Source organism: Lacerta agilis, chromosome 3 (assembly GCF_009819535.1).
Source record: "Lacerta agilis isolate rLacAgi1 chromosome 3, rLacAgi1.pri, whole genome shotgun sequence".
Classification (NCBI taxonomy): Eukaryota; Metazoa; Chordata; class Lepidosauria; order Squamata; family Lacertidae; genus Lacerta; species Lacerta agilis.
The window spans coordinates 89,605,406-89,622,025 of NC_046314.1; the positions used below are offsets into that span (position 1 = coordinate 89,605,406).

At 40.4% G+C, this 16,620-nt stretch overlaps 1 protein-coding gene across 1 annotated transcript in view; it reads right to left on the bottom strand.

Annotated features, from left to right (window-relative positions):
* DISP1 (dispatched RND transporter family member 1) overlaps nt 1–16,620 on the bottom strand; it is a 46,154-nt gene that overhangs the window by 3,721 nt on the left and 25,813 nt on the right. Inside the window, exons 3-7 of the mRNA XM_033144708.1 lie at nt 13,711–13,740; nt 11,333–11,456; nt 8,398–8,525; nt 7,450–7,547; nt 6,086–6,183 (exon numbers count right to left, since the gene is read on the bottom strand). Coding sequence (XP_033000599.1) covers nt 6,086–6,183; nt 7,450–7,547; nt 8,398–8,525; nt 11,333–11,456; nt 13,711–13,740 — 478 coding nt within the window. The remainder of the gene's footprint in view (nt 1–6,085; nt 6,184–7,449; nt 7,548–8,397; nt 8,526–11,332; nt 11,457–13,710; nt 13,741–16,620) is intronic.

Genomic DNA, 16,620 nt, shown 5'->3' on the forward strand with positions numbered 1-16,620 from the left:
TTTTTTTTCTGTATACTGAAGGCAAAGGAAAATACAGGCACCAGGAATTCTCAACTGAGCACACTGCTGTAGCTCCATTTATACAAATGTGAGTGCAAATTGGTTAAAAGTGGTCACCTGGAAGTCTTGAGTGTATCTTTAACTACAGCCAAGAACAGAAAAAATCAACTGATATAAAACAGACTGACTTGTGTGGACAAAACTATAATTAAATTTTGCTTCTTTCCTCGGTTCTCAGTCAGGACTATGAATCCTTTCTTCACCAGATCAAGAAAAGGCAACAATGCAGGCAGGCAGGTAAGAGGCTTGGTTAAGCATTTATGTGGTACTTCAATTTCTCAATCACTTGACAAGGCTGCCATTTCAGAATGTTTCTAGGGTTATCACACATCTATTAAAGCTGCTGATGACCGCAGGAAAGTCATTTTCCTAGACACATTTAGAAGTTAACTGGCACAAACTGTAGCAAGGCTTCAATACGCATGTAAAAACCTTTTCAGAATAGTCTTTTGAACTGGTTCCCATGCTATCTTTTTGCATAGGGAATGTTGGAAGATACCTGAGAGAGTTCCTTGGACAAGTTTAACAACTGCAACATGATGTGACAAAGAGGGTATGTACATACTATATCCCACAAGAGCGACAAACTTGTAACGCCCCTCCCTGCACAACCCCCCCCCCCGTGTTACCTTTTTCTAACTGGTCAATGCTTTCAGAGAATATACTGCTATGTAGACTCCTTCCATCACTCCCAGAAAACAGAATATATATATTTATGGAAATACAGGAGGGATAGGCTCCTTAATTTGTGTTGGCACACCTACTGAGGTGTGGGGATCTTTGTGGCACTGCTATTCAGAGGGCCAGGATACTCATTAGTTAGGCCTGCAAAGCTTCAGAATTAAGTTGTGCCTAATGTACATCTGGACTCACTAGTCAAATTTCCTACTTGGAATGCATAACAAAGGACCAATCCTGGATACACTTATGTACTTTCCCAATATTATCAGAGGATTAGTCTTACTAAGTCACTTACACATGTGCTTAAGCTTTTTGAAAGCCAGGCACATTTCTGACATCCAAACATTCTGGTTTTGAGTCATATTGAAATTGCTTTGGCTGATTATGTGCAATTCTTTTATAGCAGAGGCAAAAAAAGAGCAGGATTTAGGAATTCTCCCGATTCCCGTTATAAAAGATTTAATATGGCCTTAATTTTGTCAAACAATTTCAGAACAATAATGACCTAGCATTCCATAAAAACAGGATAATTCACATTTGATTGTTTCCAGATAAAAACACTCACACATGCAAGTTCAGGAAAAAACGAACAACCTAATAAATAAAAAGAAGCACTGGAATGCCATCTCTTTATTTTTCATGGCCCATGTCCAGTTTTATCAGGGAGGATACAACATGAAAGCCCTTCAGGTCAGCCAGACAAGGCTGGGAGGAAAAAACTATCATCCACTTTACTTATTCAAGTTCAATCTGAAACTTTTGAGTTTGCTTGCTATTCCTCAACACATTGCAGACCTTACATATTTGCTGTTAAAGTAAGCCTCACAAAAGATAAAGATAAATTGGCTGTTGGAACTTGGAAAGAGAGACTTAGCCTGGAACTTATCAAAATACCTCATGAAAACATTGTTTTAGAAATACTGCTAACACATGCAAGGGTTAGGGTCTGTTTTGTTGCTACATCAAAAGGTGTTGCCAAGGCCACTTTGTGTATGCGAGATTAGATGTATCGTTGTGATGTTTTCCACTTGTTCTGCAACGTCTAAAGAAAATATTGTGCTTAAATTTTCTCTCCGTGGTTTTCAGATTTCTTACACTTCCAGTGTGACCATGTGCTCTAGAACCCATGCATTTCTTAGTAATACTATATTGTACAGCAGGAGGAACTTACTGTATTTTTCTGTGTATAAGACTAGGTTTTTTTCTAAAAACAATGTCCAAAATTAGAGGGGGTCTTATACATAGATAGATCTCCCCCTCATTTTCTTAAATCGGAGTTCCCCAAAATGTTGTTGTTGTTGTCGTGTCCGACTCTTCGTGACCCCATGGACCAGAGCACGCCCATGGGGTCATGAAGAGTCGGACACGACTAAATAATCTTATACATGGAAAAATACGGTACTACTTCTCCTCCAGATGTTGCTGAACTGCAACGTCCATCATCTTCAATTACTTATGGTGGCTAGGGCCGGTGGGAGTTGAAGCCCAATAACATCAGAAGCATAGCAGTTTACCCATCTCTGTTTTAAGGGAAGACTGGTAATGGCAGACGACCTGTCTCTTAGGGGGTTTTATCTACGTTCCACACTGGAGAATGAGGACACGTTTCCAAAAAAGCCCAGGTTCCTCAGAAAACAGTTTGAAAGCAGCTGCTACGTGTTTGTTTATTAATCTATGACTTGGCTTTCACATAAATTTCAAGGTGATTAACAATCATATAATAGAAAGATGCTGTGGGCAGTGGCAGTAAAAGCCCTGCTGTGGATGGGAGCTTCTGATATTTTCGAGACTTCACAGAGGGGTTCTTTTGCAGAACAAAGTGACTTCCTGGGTATATAAGAGGTAAGACCTCAAGCCACCTGGTCCCCAAACTGTTTCAAGCCATCTCCGTTAGTACCAAAACCCTGAACTTGACCTAGCAGCAATTAGCAAGCATTGTAGATCCTGCAGACAAGGTGTTGTGTGCTGGCTGCAGTTTGCCCCCAACAGGCAGCCTAGCTGCCATATTCTGCACCAGCTACAGCTTCCAGAACAATGTCAAGGGTTGCCCCCTCAGAGAGAACACTGCAGCAATTCAAACTTGAGGCTACCACTGCATGGTCAAGCTGTCCTAATTGAGAAACAACTTTGGTCGGCCCTCACACATGGTCACTTCATCAAATCTGGCCCTCTTTGAAAAAAGTTTGGGCACCCCTGATCTAGGTGAACCCCCAGACTGCACACCTGCTTCTTCAAGGATAGTGAAACATCATACAGGGCAGGCAACTGTCTGACTTCCCTAACCAGGGAACTGCACACTCACAGAGCTTCCAGCTTGCCAGGATTCACACGCAGGTTACTGGCCCTCACCCAGCCCACCAATGCATCCAGACATTGATTCAGCACCTGCTTAGCCAGTCCCAATTCTGTTATAGTGTCACAGAGTTGGGTATCAGCAATGAATGGATGACACCTCACTCCAAATCTCCCAATGACCAGTCCCAATAACTTCATATAGATGTTTAATAGCATTGGAAGCTAATACATTGCCCTGCAGCACTCTGTAACTCAAAAGCCAGGAAACCAAGAAGCACTCATCCAATACTATCTTCTAGAACCTTTCCTGGAGATAAGACCAGAACCATGGCAGAACAGTGCCCCCAGTGCCAATCTCCCAAGGTTGGCCCAAGAGAATACCAAAAGCCAATGAGAGATCAACCAGAAGCAGCAGGGTCACACTCCCCCTCTTCCTCTCCAGGCCAATTTAGTCCAAAACCCTGTTCTAAACCCAGACTGAAATCGTTCTAGACAAATCTATACATCTACTTGCAGCAGGATTTTCCTATACTGGAATCTCACTTTTGTGTCTGTTTTTAGGAAGCACCCTAGAGAAGATTTCTAGGTCAGTTAAAATCTAAAAGCATATGATCCATTTTAAAAAGGGCTTAAACGTTAGCAAAATACAAACTGCGGTCTGAATCTTGTAGCCATTCTGCATATGGCATTAACATTAAGATTATGTGGGTGCAATGTGTGAAGAATTATAGGATCTTTCCCCAAGCATAAGTAAACCAGATGGCTAAAGCTGATACAGCATGCCCAAGACAATTTGTGTATGACTGGTACACAGCTGGCAATACAATTTATAATATCCCGCCCCTTCTTATGGAAATGCTGGGAATTTAATCAAAGTTTCCATTAAAACACATAATGGCACAGAAAGGAAATATGGCAAACCTTAAACTTTCAAAACACCAAACCAGTTGGATTTGCTTCCACATGAGTTAATGGCATTGACTTGAGTACAGAAGGAGTCAGGCCTTTAAAGGAACATGAACTGGAAAGAGATACGGATAGCAGGCAACAAGAGAGAGACATTAATAAAGATGAAAGACCACAGAAGACATCAATGCCTCATTACTGGGCAAGACAGCCTCAGTTCAAAGATCCAGAGGTTTGCAATAGGGTAGAGCTGTTTTCTAAATACAACACACACTTAAACACGCCACCTATTTCCATATGGCTTGAACAGCCAATGAATCTTTAAAAAAATGATTCTGTTAGAATAACTAATGCATTTCCCATTCCCTTAGCTCATTCAGTATTGAAAGCTTTTCTAACAGGAAGCCATCATTTTAATATCTGGGTAATATTGCTACTTCTCCAAGTACTCATGATAAGAGTCTACAAAGATAGCAAAAAACTTGAGAAGCTATCATCTGGTTTAAAAGAAGCCCACGATTTCAACTCAGCCCCAGTTGGGATTATGCTGGACATTGTCCTCGTCATCATGATGATAATAAAAAGTAAACATCCATGAAAGTGTGCTGCAAAGCTGTCACGCTGCTTGAATAAAATTATGTTATAAAATAAATGGATCATTTGCTTTATTATAATCACCTAGAACGGGAAGGTTTTTAAAAGCACTATTTACAATCTCTTCGTCTTGAATTCAGTTTTCTTTTGTAATTTTGTGGCGCTTCAAAAGCAGGTTTTTCTTTCATTCTTTTTACAAAAGCAGATATTAGTATTAAGCCGTAACTAAACATTTCCCATTATATCTAGCGTGCGGGTTGAGTTGTGAAAGCCTTGCAACAATGAATGATTACGTGAACCAGTCCCTGAAGAAGTTATTACCCATTCATTCCTGCACACACATCCCACAACTGAGTGCTCATACTTCCACCTGCATGGTTTCTTGCATTGTTGGGCATAACAATCCGATAACCAACAAAAATCTAGTTTTCCATTTCCCCACCAGCCAGCTAAACAGCACTGCAAGGGGCAAACTACACGTGACACCAATCATGTGGTTTGTCTGTGGCTTTTCTTTTGGAAATAGCCAGCACAGGACACCAGGCCCTGATTGGGACCATGGTGTGAGGAGCAGGGGGACAACAGCCCTTTTTTTCTCCTGCTACAGTCCCAATCTGGACTGGACTGGACCCCAGCACACATGCAGTTTGCATGGTGACCCAATCAGGGCCAGGACAATGAACCAACTATATTTTGAGGCTCCAGCACCTGTCAGAGTATACCAACTACTGTAGATTCAGAGAGTGACAAGCTCACATATCATAGATATACAATATGAACATACTCTCTTCACTTTACCAAAGACCCTGCATCAGTTAAGGTCCATTAGTTAAAACCAGACTTCATTCTCAACTATATGCAATGTTAACTTCTAACACATGCAGGAGGAACTCACGAAGTCCCTGAGGCTGCCTGTTACTTTTTACATTTTGGTTCCTTGGGGGAATAAAAAAAGGCCCTAACTATTTTGATGATGGAAAACATTCTCTCCTGATCAGAGCAGTCAAGACCAAAGTGTCTTCTTTCATCCCCCTGTGTTCTGAAGAGGAAGCAAACTTTGCTTTCTCAGAACACCACGATCTGGATTGAATTATTTTGGGGGGCTGCAGGGGGGTATTTACACAAGTTAATGTATATATGTCTGAGTTCCCTATTGCCAACCTATTCCCTTTTGGACTTACAAACCTAAGCAACTCACAGAATCACACACAAGAAAAGTACTTTAAGGAGTATTGTAAATGGGCAAAAAAATGCTTCCTCCCCAAGATGACAAAACAACCAATGAGAAAAACAATGTCTTATTCTGAAAAAATGCATCCTAAATCCTGCTCCTCTCCTCAAAGTATTCAGAACAGGAATGTTAAGCTTGAGAAGCGGTCATAAAGAAATGTTGGGCAGCATTATCATCACTGTAAAAGGCAACGTTTCTTTTGTCCTAATGGTTGCCTGCCAATAAGTACCCTGTGACAAGCAAGACTATAGTAATTATCAAAGACAAGAACACGAAGTTTCACATTTAGTCATATGAAAATTTGATATCTGTACTTACTCTCATATTATCCACACTGCACATTGATTTTATTGCAGGTAAATTCCACAAGTTATTTCCATCTGCCGATGTAAATACCACTCGGGAATAGCGATCACCTGAAATAAGATTGACATATCAAGAAGGTTTCTGATGTTACAGACCTTGAGAGTTAAAGTGTAGGGTATATCCTCAGTTCAGTAGCACCCCGGGACACTCTGTCTTAGTCTAACCTACCTCAAAAGGTTGTTGTGGGAATAGAATGGGTGTGGAGAAGCATTTACGCAGTCTTGAACTTCATGGAGGAAAGGCGGAATTATAATGTAATGAATAAAATGTAGTTATACAACCTAGCTAAATTGGTGTGCCTAAAACATCTTCTGCACTATATTAACATATAGAAACTAATTGCCAAGAAAAGCAGCACATATAAACTGTGTTTTACAAAGTTAGCATTCATTTTCAGAACTGTTGAGTTTGTAATAATCAGTTGCTAGAGTCAAGTGTCTTATTTTAGTGCATACACGTTCAGTATCAATATACTTTGAAAAATAGCGCCAAAGTGACCAGTGTGTTATTGGTGTGAGTGGGTTGGGCTGAAAGGAGGAGGAGGAGGATTTACACCTCTCCCATTTGTTCTAGCAGCAAGGGGAAGCAAGCATTCAGCTATCCATTTACTTCCAGTGGTGAGAAAGGAGGACATGCAAAATGCCATTTCTTCCCACACCACAAACTTCACAAAGCTGCAGCTAGTAAGCAAGTAAAAAGTTGATTTCCTGGAAATATCGTGCAGGATTCATCTAATGAACCCCGATAGCAGAAGCCGTGTGCAGGACTTCTGTTTGTGTGACGTCTCCTTCCCCTTGTGCCCCCCACAATGGGCTTTGGGGGGGTGTATCTGGAGACTCCCCAGAAAGTGACCGCAGAGGGGAGAGAGGATTGTTCTGTCTGATATGCTTGTGTAGACCCACTGTTTCTAGTACCAGGACACTGAATTCCACCCATGCACATTTTCGTATCACTAGTGTGTGGGTGGGTGGGGGGGCCAAGTGCATGTTAAATGCCACTACTATGGTGACCATCTCTAAATGTAGTAAGAACTTGTAGCTTGGTAATCATCCCTTGCTTTTCACAAACTGAAAATAACATTTTCTAGGAAATTGAAAGGGTCAATAGATAGCACCAATTGAAGTAATTCTTCCTCACATGCTTTAGATCAGGCATAGGCAAACTCGGCCCTCCAGATGTTTTTGGACTACAACTCCCATCATCCCTAGCTAACAGCACCAGCTGTAATCCCAAAACATCTGGAGGGCCGAGTTTGCCTATGCCTGCTTTAGATTCATTTCCTAACATTTTTGCACACTTAACACTTATCAACTCACTTGGAATGTCGCAGAAAAAGCTGTCCTTGTGGAAATTCCAGTCTGCTTCCCTCTTCTCTCTTTCATAGTGATCATCTGAATATCGGTTATCTCGATGGCTAAGAGAGAACAATTTTTCATCTTAAAGAATATAGCATTCAAACAGCTTACACTTTTAATAGTTATCTTTGTTTCAATAGTAACTGCACAAAAAGGTGGCGGCGGGGGGGGGGGGGGAAGTGCCATGAAGATACATGTACTCCAGTTTTGTTGGGTGCTAAAGACATACCTCTTTACTCAGATGTCTGGGACTTCTTGAGGGGGTCACTGGTTAGGGCCAGGAAAATCTGGTTGGCAGAACAGTTTTTGGCAGCGGTGGGAAACTTATATCTCCCACTACCTGCAGGATAAATCTGACAGGTGGATGGAGCAACCCACCCATGAATCACTTAAAAATAAATAAATTAAAAGGGGGGGGGGTGAATACCTACCCACAACCAAACAAAGAACAAGCTGCTACCACCATAATTTTCAAGAACAGTTCTATCCTTAAAAGAACACTAACATAAAACAGGGTCAACAACATCATTACTCTGTGTTCTCTGCTTTTTATACTAATATGGGCATACTGCCCCATTACACATTTTCGGCTGTGACTGCTGGATAAAGTAAGAATTCCCTAAGAAAATAAATCAAGTTTCATATGACTTCCAGGGTTTAAGAATTCAAATATTCAAAATAGTTTTTTATATCACTGTAAATGTTTGTTCGCATGCCACCTTGTTATTAACACTGAACAGGGCTTATGATTAAGAAAGCCAAATGTTAAAAGTGCGCAGTGCTATTTTTGTTGTATGGTGTGTGGGGGGCGGGGGGAGGAGAGTTTTAAAATAAGTCCTCACATTTCGTTTCATACGATATGTAAGTGGAAAACAACAACAGAAGAGAACATGGTTGAAAAGCTCTTACCTCTTAGCCTGCTCATCTGCGTATTTGAAAGGATAGTTTGCTAAGGTTGCTTTGTAGCCTGTGTTTTTCACCATATTATTCCAGGTAACCAGCCGCTGTCCTATTGCAGTTCCTCTTGGCTCAAAACCCTATGGCCAATTGATGAGAAACCTTGATTAGAAAGCAGTCCTATGCAACAAATTCACTACCACCAAGTCTTGCTCTTCCATAGGCCAAGGTAGACACAGATAGAGCATTCTGGGGAACAGTGGATAGAAATGTTTAATTATCCTCCCCTCTTCCCCCTCCATCCCCACCATGGGCCTTGCAAAGGTCACCTTTGGGAAGCTGCTATTTGCATTGAAAGGGAAGCTCCCATAGGTGACAATGGAGATTTCACTTGAAACTACAGAGGGATTATTTTTGTTGGGATTGTGGCAGAGAGAGAGAGAGAGAGAGAGAGAGAGAGAGAGAGAGAGAGAGAGAGAGAGAGAGAATGAATATGAGAGTGAAACTTCTCCAGTCCAAGGTCCCTAGGCTGCTCGTTAACACCATTCATGCAATTAATGGTGTGCCTAGCGCGGTTCTTAGTTGTTTGAGTGTTTTCCTACAATGTATTCAATCCCTATGGTAGTCCAAGAGGGAAAATATAGCTGCTTAAGTAATAAGCCTACAAACTGTGATGTCTAGACCCTGACTGAAATATAGCTTTAGGTGTGCCTGCAATAAAATGAAACGGTCTAAAGCTTGCCAAATGTTGTTTCTTTAAAAAATAGATAAAATTAGAGGGCTTGGACTCATATCCTTGCCTTGCTTAACCATTTATGGATTCTTATGTCTATGCCAACAGTGGCACATTTAATGTCTAATGAGGAGCATGCTGCAGCCGACTTCACCTAAATAGTTGAAACAGATGGTTCCGCGACAACTTTTAATAGTGTAGTTATTCTCTCCCCCTGCCCCCAGCCCAGAAGACTCTCAGTATCTTTGATGGCTTGTTTTTTTATTGTTAGCAAAGCCGATTAAAAACCAAATATTCCTCTTTCATCTTCACGCTGCCATTGTTTGCATGCTCTGTTGTCTCTGTCTTGAGAGACCACACAATTCCCATATTGCTCACACTGGACTTTGAAATGTATGAAGCTGTTCTCCAATAACCTAAGCATGTGTAGATGTGCTCCACATGAAAAACAACAACCCCGAGACTGTGCAAATCCACCTCCATAATAGTTACTACATGCATAGATCCATCCGTAGGAAGTGCCCCACTACTGGCTGCCATCATCTGGTTTGTCTCCATGTGACTGTAAAAAGACCCTATCAAGAGTTTCATTGCAGTACAGAGAGAAACTGACAGCATTCAATACATGTGCAAAAATCTGCACGCAGTAGTTTGCTGCATGAGCAGCTAAGTGATACAGTCATGGCGGGGTGGGGTGAGGATTGTGTTAAGCAGGCTGTGATTTCCACAACCCCTTGATCATTGTTGTATTGCCGCTGTTGTCCCCTTTACTGTCTCCGATTACCAAAATGCCTGACCACTGAGGCTAAATGCTAGGCAAGAACGGAAGACTGCAACAATTTCTTCTTGCGTTTTTAAGATAGACTGAGAGTCTGTTCAGTGTGGTGTAGTAGTAGTAGAGGGTGTTGGACTTGGACCTGAGAGACACAGGGATCAAATCCCCACCCAGCCATGAAGCTCACTGGGTGATCTTGGGCCAGTTAGGCTGACCTACCTCACAGTGTTGTTGTGAAGAGAAAATGTGGGGGAAGAGACATTCTTGGAGGAAAAGTGTGATATAAATGTAACATAAAAAACTCCCACTGGGTGAAGACCCCAAGGGTCATGTAGTTCACCCCACTGCAATACAGGAATCTAAACTAAAGATGTTATTGGCCCAGAGTTGGAAAGATGACAAAGTCCCTACCAGAGAAGAATGGCAAGCCAAGTTGATGGACTATGCCGAGATGGCAAAGCTGACTGGAAAACTCAGAAACCAAGAGGATTAAAACTTTATAAAAGAATGGGAAAAATTTACAAGTTACTTAGGAGACCATTGCAAGCTGATGGAAACAAGAGCAGGATTTTGACACACTTGCAGTGTAAAAAAACATTGTGGATAATGTGGTTTGATATAAAAACTGGAGTACAGATTAACAAGCAGTTGTAGATGTTCAAAATAAGACTCCATGGACGGGATTGGGGGAAGTCGCAAGATTCAGAGAATCTCCACATACAGTATTGATGTGAGTTTGTTTGTACTTTTTATTTGTAAAATTAATAAATTGTCTTAAAAAAACCAAAAACTAAAGAAAGTCAGAAGTTCTTCACAAAGGCTCCCCACCCCCCGCTTAAACTGCATCCTCCCAAAATTGCCTCAGGAGTGGTCAGCAAGCAGGAGGAGGAGAAGAGGATAGTTCCATTGGGTGAGCTGTTATGCTTACACAGACAGAATGTTTCTAATAGTGTAATGTTGAACTCCAACCATTGACTTCAATGCGTCTACTCCAAATATGGTTACACAGTACTTTTGGTAAACTCATTTTAAAATTTAACAGGATAGATATTCCATGTACATTTCACAACACTGATGGTGTTATACTCTATAATCTAATCATTACCATTTAATAAACCCATAATCTTCCTTTTACTGGAGTTGCCTTCTTATACAGCACATTCAAAACTGAAATTATTTTCAGAGGTGCTGCTGGAAGAAATCTTTTCAATTTGTGTGTTATTGATTAAAAGGTTCAGCAGCTGCGCAGGCATATTTGAAGACATCTGGGCTCAACTACCAAACTTCATAAATATTCAGATTTGGCGTTTTGATTTGCGCACATCTGTATTTGAAAGCAATATAATACACTCGCTGAGAATTCTTACAGCTCTCTGCTTACCATTACTGCTGGAAATAACACAACGATTTGACAGCACAAGATGATAATGTTTACTTACCAATAATGGATCAGAGAAGTCTGGAAGATCTGGGACTAGTATTCCAACCAATGCACACACCACAATTAACACAGTACACATGCCTAAAACCACCACCGGCCAGTCAGCTATCAGAGCTGCATAGCTAGAAGAAAATGGAAAATAACTATTTAAAAGGGGAAGGTTCATGTGTGTGTGGGGGGGGGGGGACCAAAGAGAAGATAAATTTTACTTTAAATCTGCTTTTAATTCATGATGCTATTTAAAAAGTAAAACAATTACCACAATGTTTGTGGCAGTTTAGAAGTGGCACTTCCAAAATACATCAGGCTGATAACCAACGTTGCACGAATGCAACAGGACTACTGCTTCCTCTCATTCTACCTGCAGTTTCCCCTGTGTCCCCTAAATCTGCTCCAGGAGATCGTGAGATTTTTTAAAATTTCTTCCTCAAGTTCATGTTTTTGGTCTGGTCAGAATTATTTCCAAATTCAATACCAAAAGTAAACCCCATACAGTGTTAGAACATGGGCTAGGCTCCAGCTCCTCTGTAAAGGGTTTCAGGGATTTAAGGTAATTATATTGCAAAACATGGAAATGTAATTTTGGGCCCAGCTAACTCAAACATGGTGGCTCGGACATAAAAGAAAACAGTACTGTATTACTCTGTGCTTGAAGAGTTATATCCAGTTTTAAGGCTAGCACCAACAAACTGAAGAAGATTTATCTGGTATGCAAGAAACAATTAAAAGGTAGAAGACTGGCCATATTTACTTAAAGGAAAGAAGACTGAAGAGGGCCAAATAAGTAGACCATTGCCATGACAAAGAGGTCACATGCTTACCAGATGTACCAAGAAAAGGATGAAAAACATAAGATTCAAATTGCAGCAAAGCAAATTTAAGCTGGATATCAGAAAGGATTTTCCAACTGTAAGAATTTTAGGGCAGTTACCCAGAGACGTCGCAGCGAGTTCTTCCATAAAGATTATTGGAATACCGATCAGATGTTGGTCCTGTCTAAGGAATCTTGCATTTATTGGGACTGGTGTGGGTCCATGCTGAGAGTTAATTCCAACAATATGTTCTGACAATATTGGGTTGATGTGAGATTTCAACTGCTCTTTTGTAAACTGGAACATTCCAGCTTGCAAGGGGCAATCTTAGAAGAATTATCTGCTCTGTTGCACTGCTCACAAAAGTAGGCAACTCAGATGAACACAAAAAAATATGTCAACAGTGTATTGCTGGGCATCAATGTTTAGGAACGCCTACTCTGGTAAGTTTCTCTTTTCACTTAACAGATTTCTCTTTAACATAAGCTGTAAGGCAGAATGCTTTAACTGTCTTTGCAGGCAGTTATCCTCAACTAAGGAAATGTGAATTCAGCAAAAGGGGAAGAGATGCCAACTGCTACTACTCTCAGCAAAAGTTTGCTGCCTAAGGACATAAGCATGTGTTGTTTTGTGTCTGCTAGCAACTCTTATGGCTTCTTGTTTTTGTTTTTCTTATTAACAAACTGGGAACAAAAAGCGAATGTTTTGAACGGTCTTCATTAGTGAATGACTACAAAGATGCACAATCAATTTCACCAGAAAAAAGGAGATAAACTAGGAAGGATTAGAAACAGGGACATTACCCCCCCCCTTACAAATGAGCTGAATCTATTCAGCTTCTGATAATGTTTGCTACAAAAAATAAATATATAATAAAACAACATTTAAACAAAAACTGATAAAAGGTGGTGAAGTCAACCTTTCCCTAGCATGTGTGTGAGATGAGATTTGAGAAAATTAACAGTGTGAAAGGTAACAACAATAAAACACTCTTGTCAGAGGTCCCTACCTACACTGTTTGATACAAACTTTGTTTTAGATATATATATATATATATATGTATATATTTTAAAAAAGAACACTTTATTCAAAAGTTACAATATAGCTTTGTCCACTGCCATAATATCACAGAATAATCACTCCAAACTTTGTTTAGATGAGCATTGTAGGTTGAGAGATTGTTTGATAGAAATTTAGTCTTCAGCTTAATACAATGAAAGTGTTACTCCCCTCCCCACCCTCTGTCTCTTGGTTGTGGCTTGTTTTAGATTAATTTTGTATTCTTATGATCATTAGTCACCCTGCACACCAAATTTATATATAAATTAGTCACATCAGGTGGTGATGTGGTCAAGTCTACGAAGGTATCCTCTGGGATGCCCCTCAGCCCCTGCTGCCCGCAGGATTCTTGCCACACCAGATCACAGTTCTTAGATATATTTGGCTTCCTCACTACTTGAGTCCTGAGCTGGATTGGACTAGTACACAAAAGATGTTTCCATGAATAAAAACCACAGAAGAGAATATAAAGCATAGAAATAATTCACAGGAAACTCCATCTTACCTTTTTGGCCACGTTAATGTTCTGGCTGGCCTGAAAATCGAAAGAAAAATAATCTTAGATAGATAACATAAATACCAATGCCCAATAATTTCCCTCCCCTCAACATGTTTATGGAGATCAGCAAGAGATTAAACTAGTAAGTTTGCTTTTCAAGGATCTATACTGTGCTAGTATTTTGATGCAGATATATCAGATGTACCGTATATACCCGAATATAAGCCGACCCGAATATAAACCGAGGCACCTAATTTTCCCACAAAAACCTGGGAAAGCTTATTGACTCGAGTATAAGCCGGTTCACCTTTGCCGCTGTGGAGGAGGAGGAGGAACGAGCAGCCCGAAAGCAGCCCTTTGAGCTGCTCCTTCCTCTTCCTCCTTTGGCAAGTTTGCATTTATGCGAGCAGTTCAGGAATGGAACAAGCTGCCTGGGGAGAGTAAAGAACCGCTGTTCTTGTACGCTTCTTAAGGAATGGTTGACTGGGGAGAGTGGGTGGCAGCACAAGCGGAGAGAAAGGGCTTCTTTCTCGCCGCCCCCACCGCCCACCTCACTCAAGTATAAGCCGAGGGCAGCTTTTTCAGCACAAAAAATGTGCTGAAAAACTAGGCTTATACTCAAGTATATATGGTACTTTGTCATTAAGAGCTTGCAAAATCAAGGCAATTTTTACAAGTTAAATAGAAAATGGGGTTGGGGATGGATAATCCACAGCACTTCCTTTCCTTTCTACAGAATGTATTCTGGAAACATTTCCCAAGTCAATTTCCAAAGTCAAGATCATACCTAAGAGACTCTATACAACACTGATTTTCTTGGCTAACAGGAAAGAAAAAGATAGGAAATTAAAAACCTCTATTCTTAGATGTTTAAAAGCAAACTGCTATGCATTAAATATGAAAATATCTCACGTACACACCAAAATACAATACACATTATCTTTACTTGGATGCCTAAGTACAAATATGCTAATATTATTGTTGTAAGAGAACGTGGCCAAGAGTTCTGAGCTGCTTGCTCCCTTCAAAGAAACAAACAAGAGGTCATGTTCTGATTTAGAAAAAGCAAATCAAGTTTTGGTTTCCAAACTCTAATCAGATGACTAAAAAAGGGTCTCCTGGGAAAACTGAAAATCCTCTGAAAAATGCCAGATATATGGACATGACAAACATAACAAACAGATGTTCAGAAGTAACTTAAGCCATGGCTTCAGGTAAAAAAACGTTACTTCAAATTGAAGGTCAACTCCAAAAGGTGCTTCTGTTTGCTCCTAAGCTACTGAGTTGGTGGATAGTTTTTTTCAAGAAATGTTCATTTGAAGGAAGGTATTACGTTTCTAGTTTTGAAAGAAGACAGATTTCAAAATTGCTATATAATAATGCTATTTATGAAACCAAGAAAAGCAACTATGAATTCAGTTATGAATTCATAGCCGCATCTGTTCCAACTCTATAGACAGAGACTCTCACTTAAGAGATCTGCAGCAAACCTTTTTAGAACTAAAATATCCGCCTGATGAAGTTAAACAACAGATCAACAGAGCCAGACTGATACCCAGAGAGAACTTGCTGCATGACAGACCCAAAAAAGAAAACAACAAACCACTAGTAATCACATACAGCTCACAAGTTAAAACAGTACAACGCATCATCAGAGATCTACAACCTCTCCTAGACAATGACAGTTCTCTTTCTCAAGCTCTAGGAGGAAGACCTTTCATGGCCTACAGACAGCCACCCAATCTTAGACAACTCCTCACCCACAATAATACAACAACAGGGCTCAACATGGACACTGGTACCAGAGCCTGCAATAAACCCAGATGCCAACTTTGCTGCCACATATACCCGGACAACACCATTACTGGCCCCAACAACATCAAACATACCATCTCAGGACTATTTAATTGCTCATCTTTTAACATTGTGTATGCAATCAAATGCCAACAGTGCCCTTCAGCTCTCTATATTGGACAAACAGGCCAAACCCTACGCCAAAGGATAAATGGACATAGATCTGATATCAGGAATCACAAGACAGAGAAACCAGTAGAACACTTCAATCCCCCAGACATTCTATACAAGATCTCAAAGTAGCTGTCTTAATACAAAGGAATTTCAGAAATAGCCTGGAAAGAGAAGTTGCTGAATTGCAACTCATTACCAAAGACATTGGATTCTTATCTCATTATACATGACAAAGCTATCTTTAGCCATCTCACCCCTTTAGGACTAACTGCAGTCATTAACAGTCATCAACAGGTTTTCCACACCCATCAGCCAATCACCCATTCCCACCACCCTTCTGAGTAATACCCCTCCTCACTCTCTCACTATATATAAGGGTCTGGTGACTTCTATTTCAGTGTATCTTAAGAAGTGTGCATGCACACGAAAACTCATACCAAGAACAAACTTAGTTGGTCTCTAAGGTGCTACTGGAAGGGATTTTTTTTATTTTTTATGAATTCAAAGACCATCACAATAGACATAGTGGCCCACTTTTGACAATGCAACTAACAGCAGTGTGTTCTTAAACACATGAGCCTCAGTCCTATGCACTCTATCTTATCCAGTCCTTAATATACACATTTCTCCAATATGTAACAGAAAATGCCTACACTTGGATCTAGGGCAAAGCATGTGGGGACCTAGTCGTACTTTATCACTGCTTTAATTAGACATTCTATAGAATTAATTATACTGCTATGTTGTACCAAGCCCTGCTTGGAATGCACTTTTTGATAACATTTGGATAATGTGTGGATAAATTACATTAATCCACAATTCTCTCATAAGGAGTCAGGAGTGTTTCCCCTTCTTCACAAAGCAGTTTGGGTAAGATGTTCTGACAAACCAAACTGGAGCATAAAAAAACCTTTTAGAACTGTGCATATCATCCATTAACGCAGCGGG